Source organism: Narcine bancroftii, chromosome 7, assembly GCF_036971445.1.
Source record: "Narcine bancroftii isolate sNarBan1 chromosome 7, sNarBan1.hap1, whole genome shotgun sequence".
In the NCBI taxonomy this organism is placed as follows: Eukaryota; Metazoa; Chordata; class Chondrichthyes; order Torpediniformes; family Narcinidae; genus Narcine; species Narcine bancroftii.
In genome coordinates, this window is record NC_091475.1 from 15,829,428 (window position 1) to 15,845,902 (window position 16,475).

At 36.6% G+C, this 16,475-nt stretch overlaps 1 protein-coding gene across 1 annotated transcript in view; it reads left to right on the forward strand.

Annotated features, from left to right (window-relative positions):
- The window catches only part of itsn1 (intersectin 1 (SH3 domain protein)), a 181,117-nt gene that overhangs the window by 43,587 nt on the left and 121,055 nt on the right, over positions 1-16,475 (forward strand). Inside the window, 8 exon segments of the mRNA XM_069888982.1 lie at positions 2,245-2,308; positions 5,710-5,867; positions 6,049-6,228; positions 7,446-7,551; positions 12,037-12,146; positions 12,931-12,994; positions 13,677-13,814; positions 15,094-15,197. Of these exon segments, the coding sequence (XP_069745083.1) occupies positions 2,245-2,308; positions 5,710-5,867; positions 6,049-6,228; positions 7,446-7,551; positions 12,037-12,146; positions 12,931-12,994; positions 13,677-13,814; positions 15,094-15,197 (924 nt within the window).

Genomic DNA, 16,475 nt, shown 5'->3' on the forward strand with positions numbered 1-16,475 from the left:
TCAAAATTAAAAGATTAACTTGGTAATTAAACAGCAACCTGAGATTTTCAGCCACTACTGTAGTTCCCCTTGTTTTTATTAATTACATCCCCTCACTAGATTTGGCTCCTTTTCAAAATGGACAAAGCAACCAGAATCAAAGACTGACTTTTCATTGTAATTTTGCATGAGTCTGTCAATGGCTTCCTTTCATCACACTCTTGCTTTCTTTCCAGCTTACTGAAAACTGTTCCGTTGATGACATCTGAAGTGTCACATACAAGTTGATGCAGACTTAACCTCAAGTTTTCTTTTATTTTTTATAAGCACTGCACTTCAAGCTGAAGTGTTTCAAGGCTCCTCAATTTAAGAGTAGTTTTTGAGGTATTTGGTGGAATCCTAGAATCTGTGTTTGAAATATTTAATCTCCTTCAAATTACAATATCAAATTGTGACTTCTTTATAGACAATTTGTTATTCCTTAGTCTTCAATTTTTGTAACAGTGTCCCTTGACTTTGGCTATGTTGTAAAAGCAACAAAAATGGAAATGACAAATCTCATTGGCAATTTGACTGGATTACAATTGCATGTGTATAGAATGCTGCATATGGGTAATAACAATGTGATTTCCCATGGAAATGTCCAAATGGAATTTGTTACTTAAATAGTTTTTTGCTACTTGACTCATTCATAATTTACTTTTTTTCATTTGGTGCATTTTGAATTCTTGAATACAAAAAAAAAATCATTTTGGATTTAAATTTAATGTTTGTTTAATTTTCAAACTCAAAATCTTTAATGAATATTGATCTATTTAAAGATATCAATGCTGCTATATGGCTCTCGACCAACATGTTGCTTTTAAGAAGGAACTCTCTTTTGCTTCTGTTTATCTTTGAGGGGTGTGTGCGACACTAATGTTGACTCTGCGTTGCGTCAGGCAGAAAGAATTTTGTGTAATATGTTCTGTCCTATGACATAACAATAAAGGAATCTGGAATCTAATGATCTTTAGGAATTTGTCCTTGTCAGATCTAAAATCATTTTCTTCTGACTGCCCTTTTTTCATAAAGAAAACATATGACATTTCATCTTGATTGCCATGATTACTCTGGACATTTTGATAGTGATTTTCATCTTGCTTCATATTTTATGCCACAAAAATGTAACAAAGTTAGCAACGTACAATTTCGTGCTTTTTTTTTTTTTGCTCGTTTTCCTGCTTGGTCTGGTTAGCCCCATGCCCCCCTTTAATAATAAAAATCCTGAAACTTGTATGGCATGGGAGGCCCATTAGCTCCTTGAACAGTGCCAACTAAACAGTCCTTCATTTCACTCCATCTCATCTCTTTACTCATAACAATGTTCTTTATTGGCTCTCTTAACTTCCTTGAGTATTACAGAAATGATGCAACAATTTAGCCAGTCAAGTAGCTTTCATGAAGAAAGAATCCAGTTAATATTTTGGACCAGCATCCCATCTTTGGAACTGGGGGAAAGTGGTAGGTTTACAGTTTTCAATGCCGAGGGGAGGAATGAGGTGCAAGATAAAAGGCTAATGGAGATAGGTTAAGGTTGATCCAGCGGTAAGCAGCATGAGTATTGACAGTAAGCAAGACGCTAAGAAACCGGGTGAAATGGGGACAGAAATTTCAGAATGGGAAATGATGAAAGGGCATTTCATCTGAACTTTGTGAAATAATTTTTCATTCCAGAAAGTTGAACAGTGCTAAAATGAAAGATAAAAATTTTGTTCTAGTAGATCACTTTGAATCTCCATACAACAGTGGAGGAGGTACAGACAGACTGATTTGCGGGTGGAGGGAAAGAGTGAGATTGAAAAGTAAACTGGCATTCAACATAAGATCAGGATCCTGTATGTGGATTGAACAGAGGTGATCCGCAAACCCATCACCTAAATTACAGTTGGTTTTACCAGCATAGAGGAGGCCAAACTATGAACACAAAAGTGCAGTGGACTACATTGAAAGAAGCGTAAGTGATTCCTCTGGAATTCTTGATTAGAAAGGGTAAAGATTCATGAGGACATTACTATGACTGAAGGGATTTAGTTAAGGATATATTGGATAGGTAAGAGGCCATTGGTGGATATAGGTGGAATGGCAGATTGTTTTTATTGATGCAATTTCTTACCACTTTTTTTCTATTCCAAATATTACCTTGATTTTTATTTATACCTTGTGTATCTAAAAAGTGAAATATAAATTGTGTAGACTTTTGAGTCATTTTACTCTTGTATTTAGGTGATCAGGCCAGAAATTTTTTTCTTCAATCTGGATTGCCACCTCCCGTTCTTGCACAGATATGGTAAGTTCAAGGTGTGCAACATTTGGTTGCTTAAAAGTTAGTATTTAAATGAAAGTATGGCTTTTATTTTGCAATGGAAAACCATTGTGTTGTGAAAGAGGTGCTTTGGAGAAGTGGAAAAATAAGGGGTGAAAAGTTGATTGGATGCACTGATACTTTTGCATAAAGCTTTGCAGTTTGGGATTCGTTTGCTTACCTTTTTGACCCTTTTGGCAACTTTTGCTTTTCCAAGCAAAGCCTCCATCAACTGCTTTATCTTCCCCTGTTCTTTTTTAGTTTCCACTTTAAAATAATGCTGTCTGTCACTCCAGAAGAGGTTGTCCTCGTGAACCTGCCTGAAGTTAATACCAGATGTTCTGTTTTTTTTTTATGCTGTCAGTGTTCAGTTATTAGTTCTCGATTTCTGTATGCCTTGGCAAATGCACAAGTCCTGGCCTTGAGGTTTCAGAAGGCCAAATCTATTAATTTGCTCAAATTACTGAACATAAATTTGAGCTCAACAGTGGAACCCAGTCTTTGGTTTTGCACCAGCTCTGTCATAAAACAAGATCATAAAGGCATTTACCAAAGAATCAATTTTAGTAGTTATCATATAGACTCACATTTGGAAATAAGACATTACATAGAACATTGCAGCACAGTATAGGCCCTTTGACTCTCAATGTTGTGCCAACCTCTATATTCCTACCAAAAAGAACTAAACCTTTCCTATTTGTAACCCTCCATTTTTCTTTCATCCATGTGCCTAATAGTCTCTTAAATGCTCATAATATTTCAGCCTCCACCATCACCCCAGACAAGGCATTTAAGGCACCCATAAGTCTCTGTGTATATATTTTTTTTAAAAAAAAAAGCACTCCTGATATCTCCCCTAGACTTTCCTCCCTTCACTTTGTACAGGTGTCCTCTGGCATTTGCTATTCCTGCCCTGGGAAAAAAGGTGCTGGCTGTCCACCTTATTTGTGCCTCTCAGAATCTTGTAGACCTCGATCAAAGAGTCTTTTCTCATTCTTCAATTATTTTGGTTTGGTTTCAGTGTTTTTTTGGTTTTTGTTTGTGGGGGAGCTTTTAGTTTTTCAACTTTTGACTTGCTTGCACTCAGTCTCAAATACTGACTGAACTCAGACTTTGAAGAATTGGTAAGAGTCCATAGCAACTTTTTTTTTTAGCTATCAGAGCTCATGTTTAGGATTTGTTGATGTCAAGATTTTTGTGTCATCTCTCCTTACTCCTGATGAGGCCTGGCTGCTCGAATCCTCTATTCTAGAGACTAGATCAAGAATTTATCATGAACATTCTTTTTGGCCAAATAAATCCTGGGAGAATCAGGAGTGGAGATGCAGTGCTTCTCCACAGGGTGCAATTGCACACTTGTTACACTGACAGCCCTGTAAAGGAATTAAACAGTTTGTAGAAAGGATCAGCAGTTTTTTTTTGGGTGAACTTTCTGAGGTCTGTGACTTAAGATGGTAGTGCACTTTCTTGGCATCCGACCACAAGATTTACGGGTACCAGGGAATCGACAGTCTGGCTCGGGACCAGAGTGAAAGAATAGCACCCTGCCAAGAAGCAGCTAGGGAGAAGACCCTACAGGGGAGGCGACCACAGCAGCGAACCAGAGAGGGGCTTTGCCGGGGTGGGGGGGGGGGGGGGAGGTCGAAGTACTCACATGCTCGCAACAGGCTGCTACAGGGATCAGAATCATGATCGTTAAGAGCACGGATGCTGAGAGATGCTCCTGAAGGGTTTCGAGTGTTAACAGTTCCCTGAATCACATAAGGAGGTTTGGAAGTAGGAGCTTGGGGTTCACTCCTGACCAGCTGCACGATCCGAAGGTCATGCCGTCTGTAGTGGTTGCAGAAGTGAAGGAGGTGAATCCACGGACAAGTACGAATGTGGTCAAAGAAGGAACAGCAAGTCATTTAGAAAGACTTAAAACAATCAAATGATACCTGGATTTAGGAAAGGTAATGATATTTAGTGAATTTACTGTCTCTCTTTTCCCCTCCCCCATCCCCTGTCCCCAGATTAGTTGAATGATGGAATGGCCTGCTCCTGTTGCTTTTGTGTGATGACATGCAAGCTGTAAAGCTAATCAGAGACTCCACAACAGCGGAAAATAATCTTTCTCATTACAATATTGCAAAATACCTCCTAAGAACTTCCCTCAGCTTGCATGGAACTCATTAACGGAACTCATTGAGAACTGATCAAGATCATACAAATTTCACTAGAGGGGCTAACACATTCACGTGGCGTTCCAAGATTTCATTGAATGCATACTAGAGTTTTTTCCTTTTAAGATATTTTTATAGTTGTTTACATTATTGCACAATTGAACACTACAGTTATATATAGTGTGAAATTCAAGAGAAGAAAAACAAAAAAAATCCAGAATCTCTACCACTAAGCAAGGTTAAAAGCTAACACGTAGGGATCAAGTGACAACAACCTGGAGATGGACTAAAGCTTCAGAACAACCTTAATTCTTTTGGTTATAATAGTTCATTAAATGGGCCCCATGTCTTTTGGAAGTTGATATTTGACTCTCTAATGGTGTAACTTTTTTTTTAAACTTAAATAAGACATAGCAAATCATCAGACTAAGTTTCTCTACCCTTGCTACCCTACACTGCCTTCCAAGAATGAGTTTACCACAATACTCTCTGCAGCATGAACCTTATCCATATCTTGGAATATACCTTTTAGTGAATGTAGATATTGATGATAAAATTTGCTACCTATTTCAATCCACCAGTACAGCTCTTGTTGAGTTGAATAAAATTATATTTGAAGATAAAGTCTTGACTCTGGTGTAAAACCAGTGCTGACTGAGATATGTGATCTATTTAAGTAAAAAAGCACAATGCTGGAGAAACTCAGCAGGTCAAACAGTATACTTGAAGCAGTAAAGGTAGATAATGATTTGGGCTCGAGCTCTTCATCAACATCAATGTTTTGCTCATACCCTGATGAAGGGCTCAAGTCCAAAACATTGGTTCTGCATCTTGATCTTTGCTATATAAAGTACACTGTTTGACCTGCTGAGTTTCACCAGCGTTGTGTTCTACTTCAATCATGGCATCTACAGACTTTTCTGTTTTACTCTGATCTATTTGCCTGATTTTGGGAAGCCACAAATGGCATTTGAGGGCATTAGGTCCAGCACATTTTGTAACACTGCAGACTGACTTTTTGTGTTTGAATAGGATGATACTCCAGTGAGGTAATTTATTTAGTTTTGCAGTTTCTGAGAAAGTTTTGAGAACCTATTGAGATTTTTAACTGTGCTGGACCAAAATCAATGTTCAATTAACTTGAAACCAAAATGAATGTTCAATTAACTTGCCAGACTGGCTATGAAATACCCAGATTTTATTGTTTCTTGTTTGCTTCTAAAGGGCTCTGGCTGATATGAATAATGATGGAAAAATGGATCAAATGGAATTTTCTATTGCTATGAAACTGATCAAGCTAAAACTCCAAGGTCATCATCTTCCCTCATCACTGCCTCCCATCATGAAACAAGCACCAGTGGCTGTTCCAACACCAGCATTTGGTTAGATTCTCATTTTCTTGCAAATCATTTTTTAATTGTACTGTATTTACACTGATTATATTAGTAACTTGTGCGAGTATCTGGCTTCCTTTTTGCAAGCTTTGCTTCTACATTTTCCAGCTATCATACAAAGTTTGTGTGGCAGTGATTTTTTTTTTCTTCTTTCCCATCTTCTGTCAAGGTATAGCCAATGTTCCAGCCTTGTCCTCCATGGGCATTGTACCACCTTTGTCAATGGCACCCATGCCAGTTGTAGGAATGTCACCCCCAATGGTATCTTCTGTTCCTGTGGTTGGAGTCCCTGCACTAGCCAATGGGACACCTTCTATGGTACAGCCTCTGGCTGCCTTTGCTCATCCAGGTGAGTATCATCCAATGGGCAATTAATACAAGATTGAATTATTTGCTTACAATTAATTTTGTATTTTGGGGGATGAGATAACATTACAAAATGAGGGTAAATTGTTTTGGCCATACAGTCCTGACCTGTTCCTTTCTCAGCTCCTGCTCCTCATTTTGCCCTTCTATTCCTTTTCTGACCAGAAATGCATTCAATTGTTTCTTTAGACTGATTTTGTTAGTTATTGCATAATCTATTGCCCTTTGAGTGGTAAAGACCTGTCTGGCTTGATTTACCTCAGCAATTCAACTGGAGTACCTCTATTTTTGGAGCATGATTGAGCAAGTAGCTGGATGCACTTGAACAAGTCAATGGAAAAAAATATTGAAAATATCAATTATTTATCTTTTATTCAGATTGAAACTCTTTCTCCCCCCCCCCCCCCCCAAACCTACTCTAACTTTACCAATAATGTCATTTCTTTGGTCTGTTTTTTTCTGATTCAATTTGCAACCTTTTTAAGAATAGTTGGATGACCCCAATATGAAATAAAAGGCTGTAAATACAAAGATCTGCAATGGGGGGGGGGGGGGGGGGAAAAGAAAGATCATAAAATTAAGTTTTAGAACTTGAGAAACATTTGCCATTTACTGATTTGTTCCACTGCCCCTTCCTCTGTGTTATTGATGGTTTTCCTTTACCCTGCTTGGTTGGAAACCTTTCTTTCTAGTTTTTCTCCACCTTCCATCACGAGCTTAATTTTTGGTTTCTCTCGTGAATGAGTTTTGTAGCTACTCCTTGCAGTATTCCAAGAAGGTTTTTTTTAAAATTTCTCATGTCTTTGATCAGAACTGAGCACGATTGTCACACAAGTGTGGTGCAAACCATGATTTAGTGTGAATTTCATCAAGTAATGTTTGAGGCAAAATATTAATCGTCAAAGAAGAGAATGAGCAGTAATGTAAGTTCAGATTGGATGGGCCAATCTTTTGAGGTTCCTGAAAGCATAGAGGGGGTTAGCAAGATGCAAGAAACTTAATTATATATTTCTGAAGTTAACCTTCCACCAAAGGGACAGGTGGAGGAGGTAAAAGGAGAAATAAATAGGAAACTCAAGATGATGTGTAGAACTGTATGAGAAAGGTTAAATGCAAAAGTCAGGAAAAAGAGCCAAGGTAGGTGGTTCAAAGACTGGAGGGATGAAAAAATAAGTAATAATTTATTTTAATTCCACATAGGAGCTACACTGCCAAAGAGTTCTTCTTTCAGTCGTTCAGTATCAGTCAGCCAAGCAAATGGAACAAAACTGCAAAAGGCACAGTCATTCGATATGGGAAATGTGAAGTGAGTTATTTGTTGAAATTGAAGTTCCATGTAACTTTCAGTCTGGGAGCCACATAACATCTATGCCACTTCAATTTATTTGCCTTCTTGCTCAACTCCTGAAAATGTCATTTTTTTTAGATTTCTGTAAATATTTCCCTAGCTAAATGCAAGTATAACTTTGACGCTGTATCTTAAATACTGATTGCATGGAAGCACTAATTTTGTTATGAATTTGGCTGTGACAAAAATTTGTATAAGATTGAGGAAAATTGTTGCAGAATATAATTTGCAGCAGCTTGTCCAATGTTATCAAGTGGATATCATTGCTGATGAGGTTATTTGATTGCATATCACAGTGAAAATAGACCATGGTGTGGCATTGCAATGGTTCTTATTTAAATAATGCCTGTATATTGCAGTTGGCAGTAAAGTGTCTATGCTTTTAATTGTATAGATTTCCAAACGTCTTTCTGATTCCAAACTTGGCAAATCTCTGGATTCTGTACATATGTGTGCATGTGATGGAATGAGGGTGAATGAACTTCAGACTGAACTGCTGAGGGGAAAACTTGTCAATGCTCAATATATTTTGTATATTTTAAGTAAAGTCAATAATTTTAAAGTTTTTTTTCCCATAAACATATCAAAATTTTCCATTTTCTGGAGGCAGATAAAAAGCTTTTTCTTACAAAACATAACAACCCCTTCCTTCCCACCACCTTCACATTATAAATCCAAACACCGTTATGGCTTACAGTCGGTTTTTTTTCTGAAAAAGTCTTCATTGGGTGGTCACTTGTATTTTTATAATGGTACCACCTTTTTTTTATTATTATATTTGGGACCCCTATATGGTCTGAATATGGTTGCCATATTTTTATAAATGTTATATTTGTTTTTCCAGAGGGATACAACAGTTTATCTGTCATCCGTCATGCTCTCTGTAGATGGGAGTCGGATTTCCAAGTAATCACAATACATATCTTGGCCACAGCTAAAGCTATTTTAACAAGTAAAATTTGAAATTTAGTTAGTTTATTACTTATTTCAATAAAATTGCCCAAGATGTTTTGGATCAATTTCAAAAACATTATTTGAAATCTCCACATAATGTACACAATCACCCGCTAAACTAATATAGATTTTGACTTGTGGCAGAATTTGTCAGATGATGCTGTTCATTTTGGTTTGTTTTAGTGTGCCATCTACCGCTGCTACTGTAGAATGGACTGTTCCACAATCATTCAGGTTGAAATACAGGCAGCTCTTCAACAGCCATGACAAAACAATGAGTGGACACTTAATTTTGCTTGTGTTGATAGATAATACTTCTTAAAATCTGGAAGTCTGAGTCATCCTAATTTATAGACCCATTGTACCCATTATAATTCCAGTGCAATTCTTGGTTCTTTATTGTTCCATAAAGATTATAAAGTTATGTAATCATTTAAATAAATTTTTAGTTCATACAATAGGCAACGATTGAAAGAGATACTGTAGTCTTGGCATTACTTTCATTTTTATACAATTTACTCTTCCTATTAATGTAATTGGCAGATCTTTCCATTTCTGTAAATCTTTTTCTATTTTTTTCTAATAGAGGGGTATAATTTAGCTTATATAAATTCTGTCATTATCGCATGTAGCACTAAGGCACCATCTATTCATTCTTGCTTTTCCATTATCGCAGTCGTTAACAGCAAGTAGTCTGATAAAAGTCTTGCAAAATACTCAATTTTTACCACTCTACTTTGTAACTGGGCAGACATTGGAAATTGGACAATCTTTGTATGTGAATCATCTACCCTTGAGTAGAACGAGTGGTCTCTTTCTAAGGGGATGAGCTGTTTCCATATATCAATTAAATTTAAATCCTTCATAAATTATAATGTATTTGCAGCTTTCACCCTTGTTATTGTTCTCACTGATTTGTTCAATATTGGATGTAAACAAAAAAATTTAAATCTCCAATCAATATTTTATCTTCCCTTGCAGTTTTAAAACTTATTCATTAAGACTTCATCATAATTTGGGGCGTAAATGTTCTTAAACATCCATGATTTTGCAGTGTGCTATTACAAATATTTCATCTTAATTGGTTAATGTCTCTTCTATTATTATTGGTATATTTTTATTAATTAAAATCACTACACCTCTTGCTTTTGATCCAAATAAAGACAGTATTACTTGCCCCGCCCATTCTCCTTAATTTTGCATGTTCCAATGTGGTAGGATGTGTTTCTTGTAAAAAGACTACATCTGCCTTTAATTTTTTTTTTAGGTTTGTCAAGACCCGTTTTCTCTTCACCAACCTGTTAATTCCATTAACGTTAAAACAAATACATTTTAATGTTCTATCCATATTCTTCTTTACAGCAATATTTTTTTGACAGTAAAATCTCTTTAAATAATGTGACCCCCTTTAAGAAAAACATGCAATGCATAGACCCCATGGAATCTCTCAAGGAAGAAGAACCCCTCTCTTTAGCACTTTTTTTTTGAGGTACTCCTTTCCATAACTTTGCATAAAGTCTTCCACCTTGTTCTTGGTCTTGAAAAATGGCTGGATATGTCTTTTAGTATTTCAAGTTTTTCAAATGAAGTTGTCTTTTCACATCTTTAAATTCTTTTTGTTTAATCAAGGTCGGGCTAAAGTTTTGGGGTGAAAAAGTACCTTTTAATGATCAACCTCAGGCGGGCCATTATTCTGCTGAAAGTAATCATCTGCTTCTCCCAGAATTATCTCCCTTTCTCAGTAGCTTAAAAGTCTCATCAGAACTGGTGTTGGTCTGTGATCACTGGCTCTTTTGGGTCCAAGTGTTCAGTGAGCTCTCTTGATATGCAATTTCTCTCCAAATTTTTTTTTCTCTCCCAACACTTATGGGATCCATTTTTGAAAATTTCAATGGTCTCTTCCTTTGATTCCTTCCTTTAGTCCAATAATTTGAACATTATTCCATCGACTAGAGTTCTCCATCCATGGTAAATTTTGTCAAACAGTCCTTGTTTATCTAACTTTATTTCTTCAGCTTTTTTTCCAAAGCCTCAAGTTTTCCATGCGTTTTCATCAATTCAATCTGCTCGACCCATTCTCTCCATCAGGTCTTCAAAAATATATTTTATTTTGGTCATTTTCTCAGTCATGTTTCTCATCACCATTTCAACACATGAATTTATTACTCAAATTCTCCATTATTTCCAGAATGATGCTCAATCTTGACCCAATGCCCCAATTTTACCTGGTTCTGCCATTTGCCATTTTTTGCACTGCTCTCTTTCGGCTTTCACCTAATGTTCCCGGTTGACTAGGAGCTTCTTCATTCTGTTCTTGGCTTCTTCATGCTAGTTTTTATCCATTATTGATGAACATCTTTATTTTCAAGTTTTTACCTTCTATTTAGTACTCTTCATTGAGAGCTCAACCAAAATGTGTCTCTCTAAATCCTTCGCATGGCCATGTCCACAATAAACTTGGTAATTAATACAGCTTTTAAATTCTTGCAGGATTCAAATTATGGATTTGATCCTGCAATACAAATTTCAAATTGAAATAAAAAGTCTCAATATTTAATAGTCAAAATTGGCAAGTATTGTTGGGTACTTTAAAATAAATGTTGAAGTTCACAAATGATTCATTTAAGATGAAGATGTTTCTAGCTAAGAGCAAAACTATCAATCCTTTGAGATTTTGCTGAGTTGTGGCTCTGGGTGACCTCTGAGAGAATACTGAAAATTTTGGGTGGGTCACCATTGTTCCAAACTGGAGATGGGCATATGGTGTTGGGATGTAGAAAATAATCAAAGGTTTGCATTTGTGAGGTGGGTGCATGTGTGTACTGTAATTATTACTTTAAAAAAAATTGATGTCTTCATTCCCTGCAAATTGGGTAGCTTATTGCCTTTTGTCAAGTTTGCTGTTGACTCCACAGGAAGGCACTCATCACTGAAGAAACAATATTTCATTTTCAAATTGAAGTCTTGAGGGATAAGAATTGAAACCAGGGATTTTTGCACTCTAATAACAGCTTGGCTAGGATCACAGCTTGCTGTGTGGTAAATTGGATAAAAGGGCTGTATTTTGCTTTGTTTCCCAGTATACGAATAATTTCTCTGTCAAATTAAATTAAATCAATTAGCAAGGATCTATTTTTCCGAACTTTATGCTGCTGACTGATGGAGGCAACTTTTTTTTGTTCAGGTAAGATTAGACCATTAGGATCAATTTCAAAAACATTATTTGAAATCTCCACATAATGCACACAATCACCCGCTAAACTAATCTAGATTTTGACTTGTGGCAACCTTTATTTTCAAGGGTATTGTTGAGTGCATGCATTTAATAGCCTCAAATGGAAAAACCAAAACTTTTAGAATGTGATTAAAATTGATGTAAATTGTAAACCTTTTCCTTGGTGCTTAGTTTCAGTACAAGTCTCACAGTAAAGGTCCTTTGAGGGAATGCAGAATTTGCCAGATGATGCTGTTCATTTTGGTTTGTTTTAGTGTGCCATCTACCGCTGCTACTGTAGAATGGGCTGTTCCACAATCATCCAGGTTGAAATACAGGCAGCTCTTCAACAGCCACGACAAAACAATGAGTGGACATTTAACAGGTAAAATGTTGATGAAATGGTCATCATTCATGCTTTCTATTTTGTTAATTCAATTGCCTGTGCATCAATTTGATTGCATGTTGTACACAGTCATTAAATTTTTTTTTGTGCTTTACACTTGATTTTTTTTAAACTATAAATTGAAAAAAGCAGCAAAGTTTATCTTGACTTTTCCACTTTACACACCTGTGGTTTTGTGTGGGTGCTTGCATTCATTACATTTGATTTGAAATCCATTTTACTAAACATCATTTAAAAGTAAAATTGTGGATTTATGTAACCTTTATATTGGTGTTCTATTTATTTTCATTTATGCGTCCCTTTTTACTATTTTTTCCTTGAACCTTGTTCTTGTACAAATTCTGCTTTTTTAAATTGAATTTTAAAATTTAGACAGACAGCATGGTAACAGGCCATTTTGGCCCACAAGGTCATGCTGCCCAATTACACCCAATTAACCTACAACCCCAATATGTTTCGAATGGTGGGAGGAAACTGGAGCCCCAGGGAAAACCCTTGCAGACACGGGGAGAATGTACAAACTTTCTACAGCATTGGGTTCAAATCCCAATCGTTGGCATTGTAACAGTGTTGCACTAACCCTTTTACCATCTATTTACTTCCAGATCATAATGAAGAATAGCAGTTGCAACACTGATGGCTCTTGTAATTCTTCCTTTTTTTTTGCATTCTTATCTTACTGGTGTATACCACCCAGGAGACTGAATGAAAAGGATAGATTTTGTAGTAACAAGATACTGATTTGTTTCTGTTAAATCTACAGGTCCACAGGCAAGAACCATTTTAATGCAATCTAGTTTACCACAAGCTCAGTTAGCATCTATATGGTAAGCATTTGCAAATTGTTTCTTTAAAGAGCTGGCATAAGGTTTTCAACAAGTTGTTTTTTTACCACTTTGTGACATTGCTTTAGATTTTGGATTAAAAACTGATCATCTGCAATGTGGCAGGTCAGAATGGCAGAACACAGAATTGTGGCCTCTGGAGCTTGTATACTGAGCTTCCATTTTTAACATTACTATGAGAAATGATAAAATCACTCCAGAAATTCTTTTTTAATGCTTTATCAGTATTCTAATCTTGGAATAGTTAAAACTCCTGTGTTAAATGGGATACATTTTGAGTGGGTGAAAAATACTGAGTGCCCTAATGGCTCCAACTGCATCTGTAAATTCATGATGAATCTCAAATAATGGAGGCCTCGAGTGTAGAAAGGAGAGAATCTTGCGGTTTGGTGCCAGAACAACAAATTTTCTCTCAATTTCATCAATAGGAGCTGGTCATAAACAGCTGGAAGTGGCGTGGAACCACTCCTCTGTTGTCGTCATGGTGCTGAGAGAGAAGACAGCTTAAATCTCCTAGGTTTAAATATCTCCTGCAAGCTGTCCTAGTCCAGTCATTTCAATGTGATGGTCATGGAAGTACACCAGACCTCTATTTGATCACATCACTTGCATCCCTCAACAACTTTATGCCAATCCATTTCTTAAAATAATTATTTTTCTACAGGAATCTTTCTGATATTGATCAAGATGGAAAACTTACAGCAGAAGAATTCATTCTTGCGATGCACTTAATTGACATGGCCATGTCTGGACAACGGTTACCTCATGTCCTGACTCGAGAATTAATCCCACCAACATTCAGGTGTGTAGCTTATCAGTTGCTAGAATAATACAACTTCCAGTCATATGGTTCTTTAGTCCTGTTTAATACAGTTAGTGCAACACTTTTACAGCGCCAGCGATCAGGATAGGACTGGTGTTCGAATCCTGCGCTGTCTGTAAGAAGTTTGTATGTTCTTCCCACGTCTGCGTGGGTTTTCCCTGGGGGCTCCGGTACGGACTTAGTGGGCCAAAATGGCCTGTTACCGTACGATTTAAAAAAAAATGAAATCCACTATCATTTAACAAAGTACTTCAAAGAAACCAATTCACAAGATTCATTTGCAATTCAAATTTAAAAAGGAAAGAACAACTTAATTCACTTTGAATTTGTAGTAACCAACTTCTTACCTGTGGTGAGAAGCAGATCATAGCTTGAAAAAGAATTTAAACACATGTGAATTAACTGATTGAAAAGAGGAATGAGGCACTCAATGACTAATGAAGATATGGTGGAGGTGCAGCAATTAAGTTATCTGACTGAAATGCAGAGGTCTGGATGAACAAACCAGAGGACTGAGTTTGTATGTGAACGTGGCAGCTGTGGAATTTAAATTCAGTTAATAAATTGGAACACAGTCTTCGTAACGATGACCGCACAAACTAAATTTAGTTCACTAATGTCTTTCACTCGAAGAAACCTAACATTATTTTGGTCTTCTTCTGGTTAGTTGATATTTGGATGCCACTCCTTTGAGCCATTATTGTTCATTTCTGGCAGAGTAACTCAATGTTTCATTGAGGCAACTTTTCATTATATTTTTGAAAACAATCACCTAGAATTCACAAGTGAAAAATGTGCAGCATATTTTTCTTTTATTTAAGTCTTCTGGTTTGTGAATTGAGGATCATTACACGTCCAATGTGGATGCAAGGACAAAAGTGTACATACCTGAACCAATTTAATGAAAAAAAAAATCATAACATAGTTTGTTCAGGCCTCAATAATGGTTGCACTGCACAAGAGCTGTATGTATATTAAACTATGCCTGACCTCAGTTTCTGCACAGTAAAATATTGAAAGAATGAAAAGTCCATCCTTAAACTCTGATCCATTTAACCATTCAGTCAATCTCCCAAGGCAAAACGTTTAAAGTGTTTGTTTCCATATTGAAGGAATGTGATTTTTGGTGTACTTAAATTTTTATGAGGTAATTCTTTATTTAATATTTTTCTCATTTGCATTAAACAAATTGAATTTAACATATTACTTTGAAATCACTTAGATGTTACAGTCCAACAGTTCTATTTGAATATTGCAGAAGAGCCAGATCTGGTAGTGGAAAGTCCACTGGAAGCTCATTATCTATTGATCAAAGGGTACCTGAAGAACCACAAGAGGAAGATTCTGAAAAGAAGTTGCCTGGTATGTGTTCCTGCGTAGAAAAACCAAAAAGCCATGACTACATTCTGGTTTCTGAACTACAGGATCATCTGGTAGCATTGGCAAAAATGTGGTGGTTTTCTGAAACAAGCTGACTGAGGTGGTAGAGGCACATAGAATTACGATGGTGAAAGGGCATTTGGGCAGGTACTTGAATAGGAAGAGCACAGAGGGATACTGGCCTAATGCAAGAAAATGAGATTAAAATAGATGGGCATCACAGTGGGTATGGGCAAGGTAGGCTGAGATGACTTGTTTTTGTGCTGCGTGTTTCTGATCTATTCAAAGTATTATCTTGAATTTCTTTCTTGTTGATACCAGATGGAGATTTCCAATTTCCCAGTCAGAGGATCTGATACGTAGCAAACAAGAATGGAGGGCTGCAGTTATCAAAGTTCAGATTTATTGTTAGGGTATGTGCATGACATTACAAACTATCCTGAGATTCTTTTTTCCAGTGGGCCAGGCAGAATTTCTATTTGTCAGTCATGCAAAAAAAAATGTACTTGAGAAAAGATACGAATGCAAAAGATAGAAATATAAACAAACAAAGCAATGCAAACAAACTGCAATACAGAAAATTCATATTCAATAATAATGTGCAAGGTAGGAGTTCTTAAAGTCTGAGTTTGTTGTTGGGGAGTTTGATGGTGGAGGGGTAGCAACTATTCCTGAACCTGGTGGTGCGAGTCTTGTGGCACCTAGACCTCTTTGCTGATGGCAGCAGCGAGAACAGAGTTTGTGCTGGGTGGTGTGAATCTTTGATGATTGCTGCTGCATTCCATGTATATTTTCTCAATGATGGGGAGAGTTTTGCCTGTGATTTACTGGGCTGTGTCCACTACCTTTTGCAGGGATTTCCACTTAGTGGTATTGATGCCTCCATACAACAGAGATTGGATAAACTGGGTGGTTTTACCTGGAGCATAGTAAGCTGAGAGTTGATGTGATAGAGGTATGTAAGGTAATGACAGTCATAGATAGGGTAGGTGGCCAAATATATTAAAGTTTTTCTCATAAAGATAACCGACAAAAACAAAACAATCCCTCCTCCCCTTCCATACATATAGATCTGTTCACCATCAGAGCTAACATATTTTAAGTATATAGAGTACAGTTGGGGGAAACTACATTTTCATAAAATAGTTACTTTTATCCCCTTTCTTTTCCTTTTTATTATTGAATCTGGGCCCCTATGTGGTCCAGTTATGGCTGCCAGACCTTTACAAAAGAATCATATTTATTCTTTAAGTTATATGT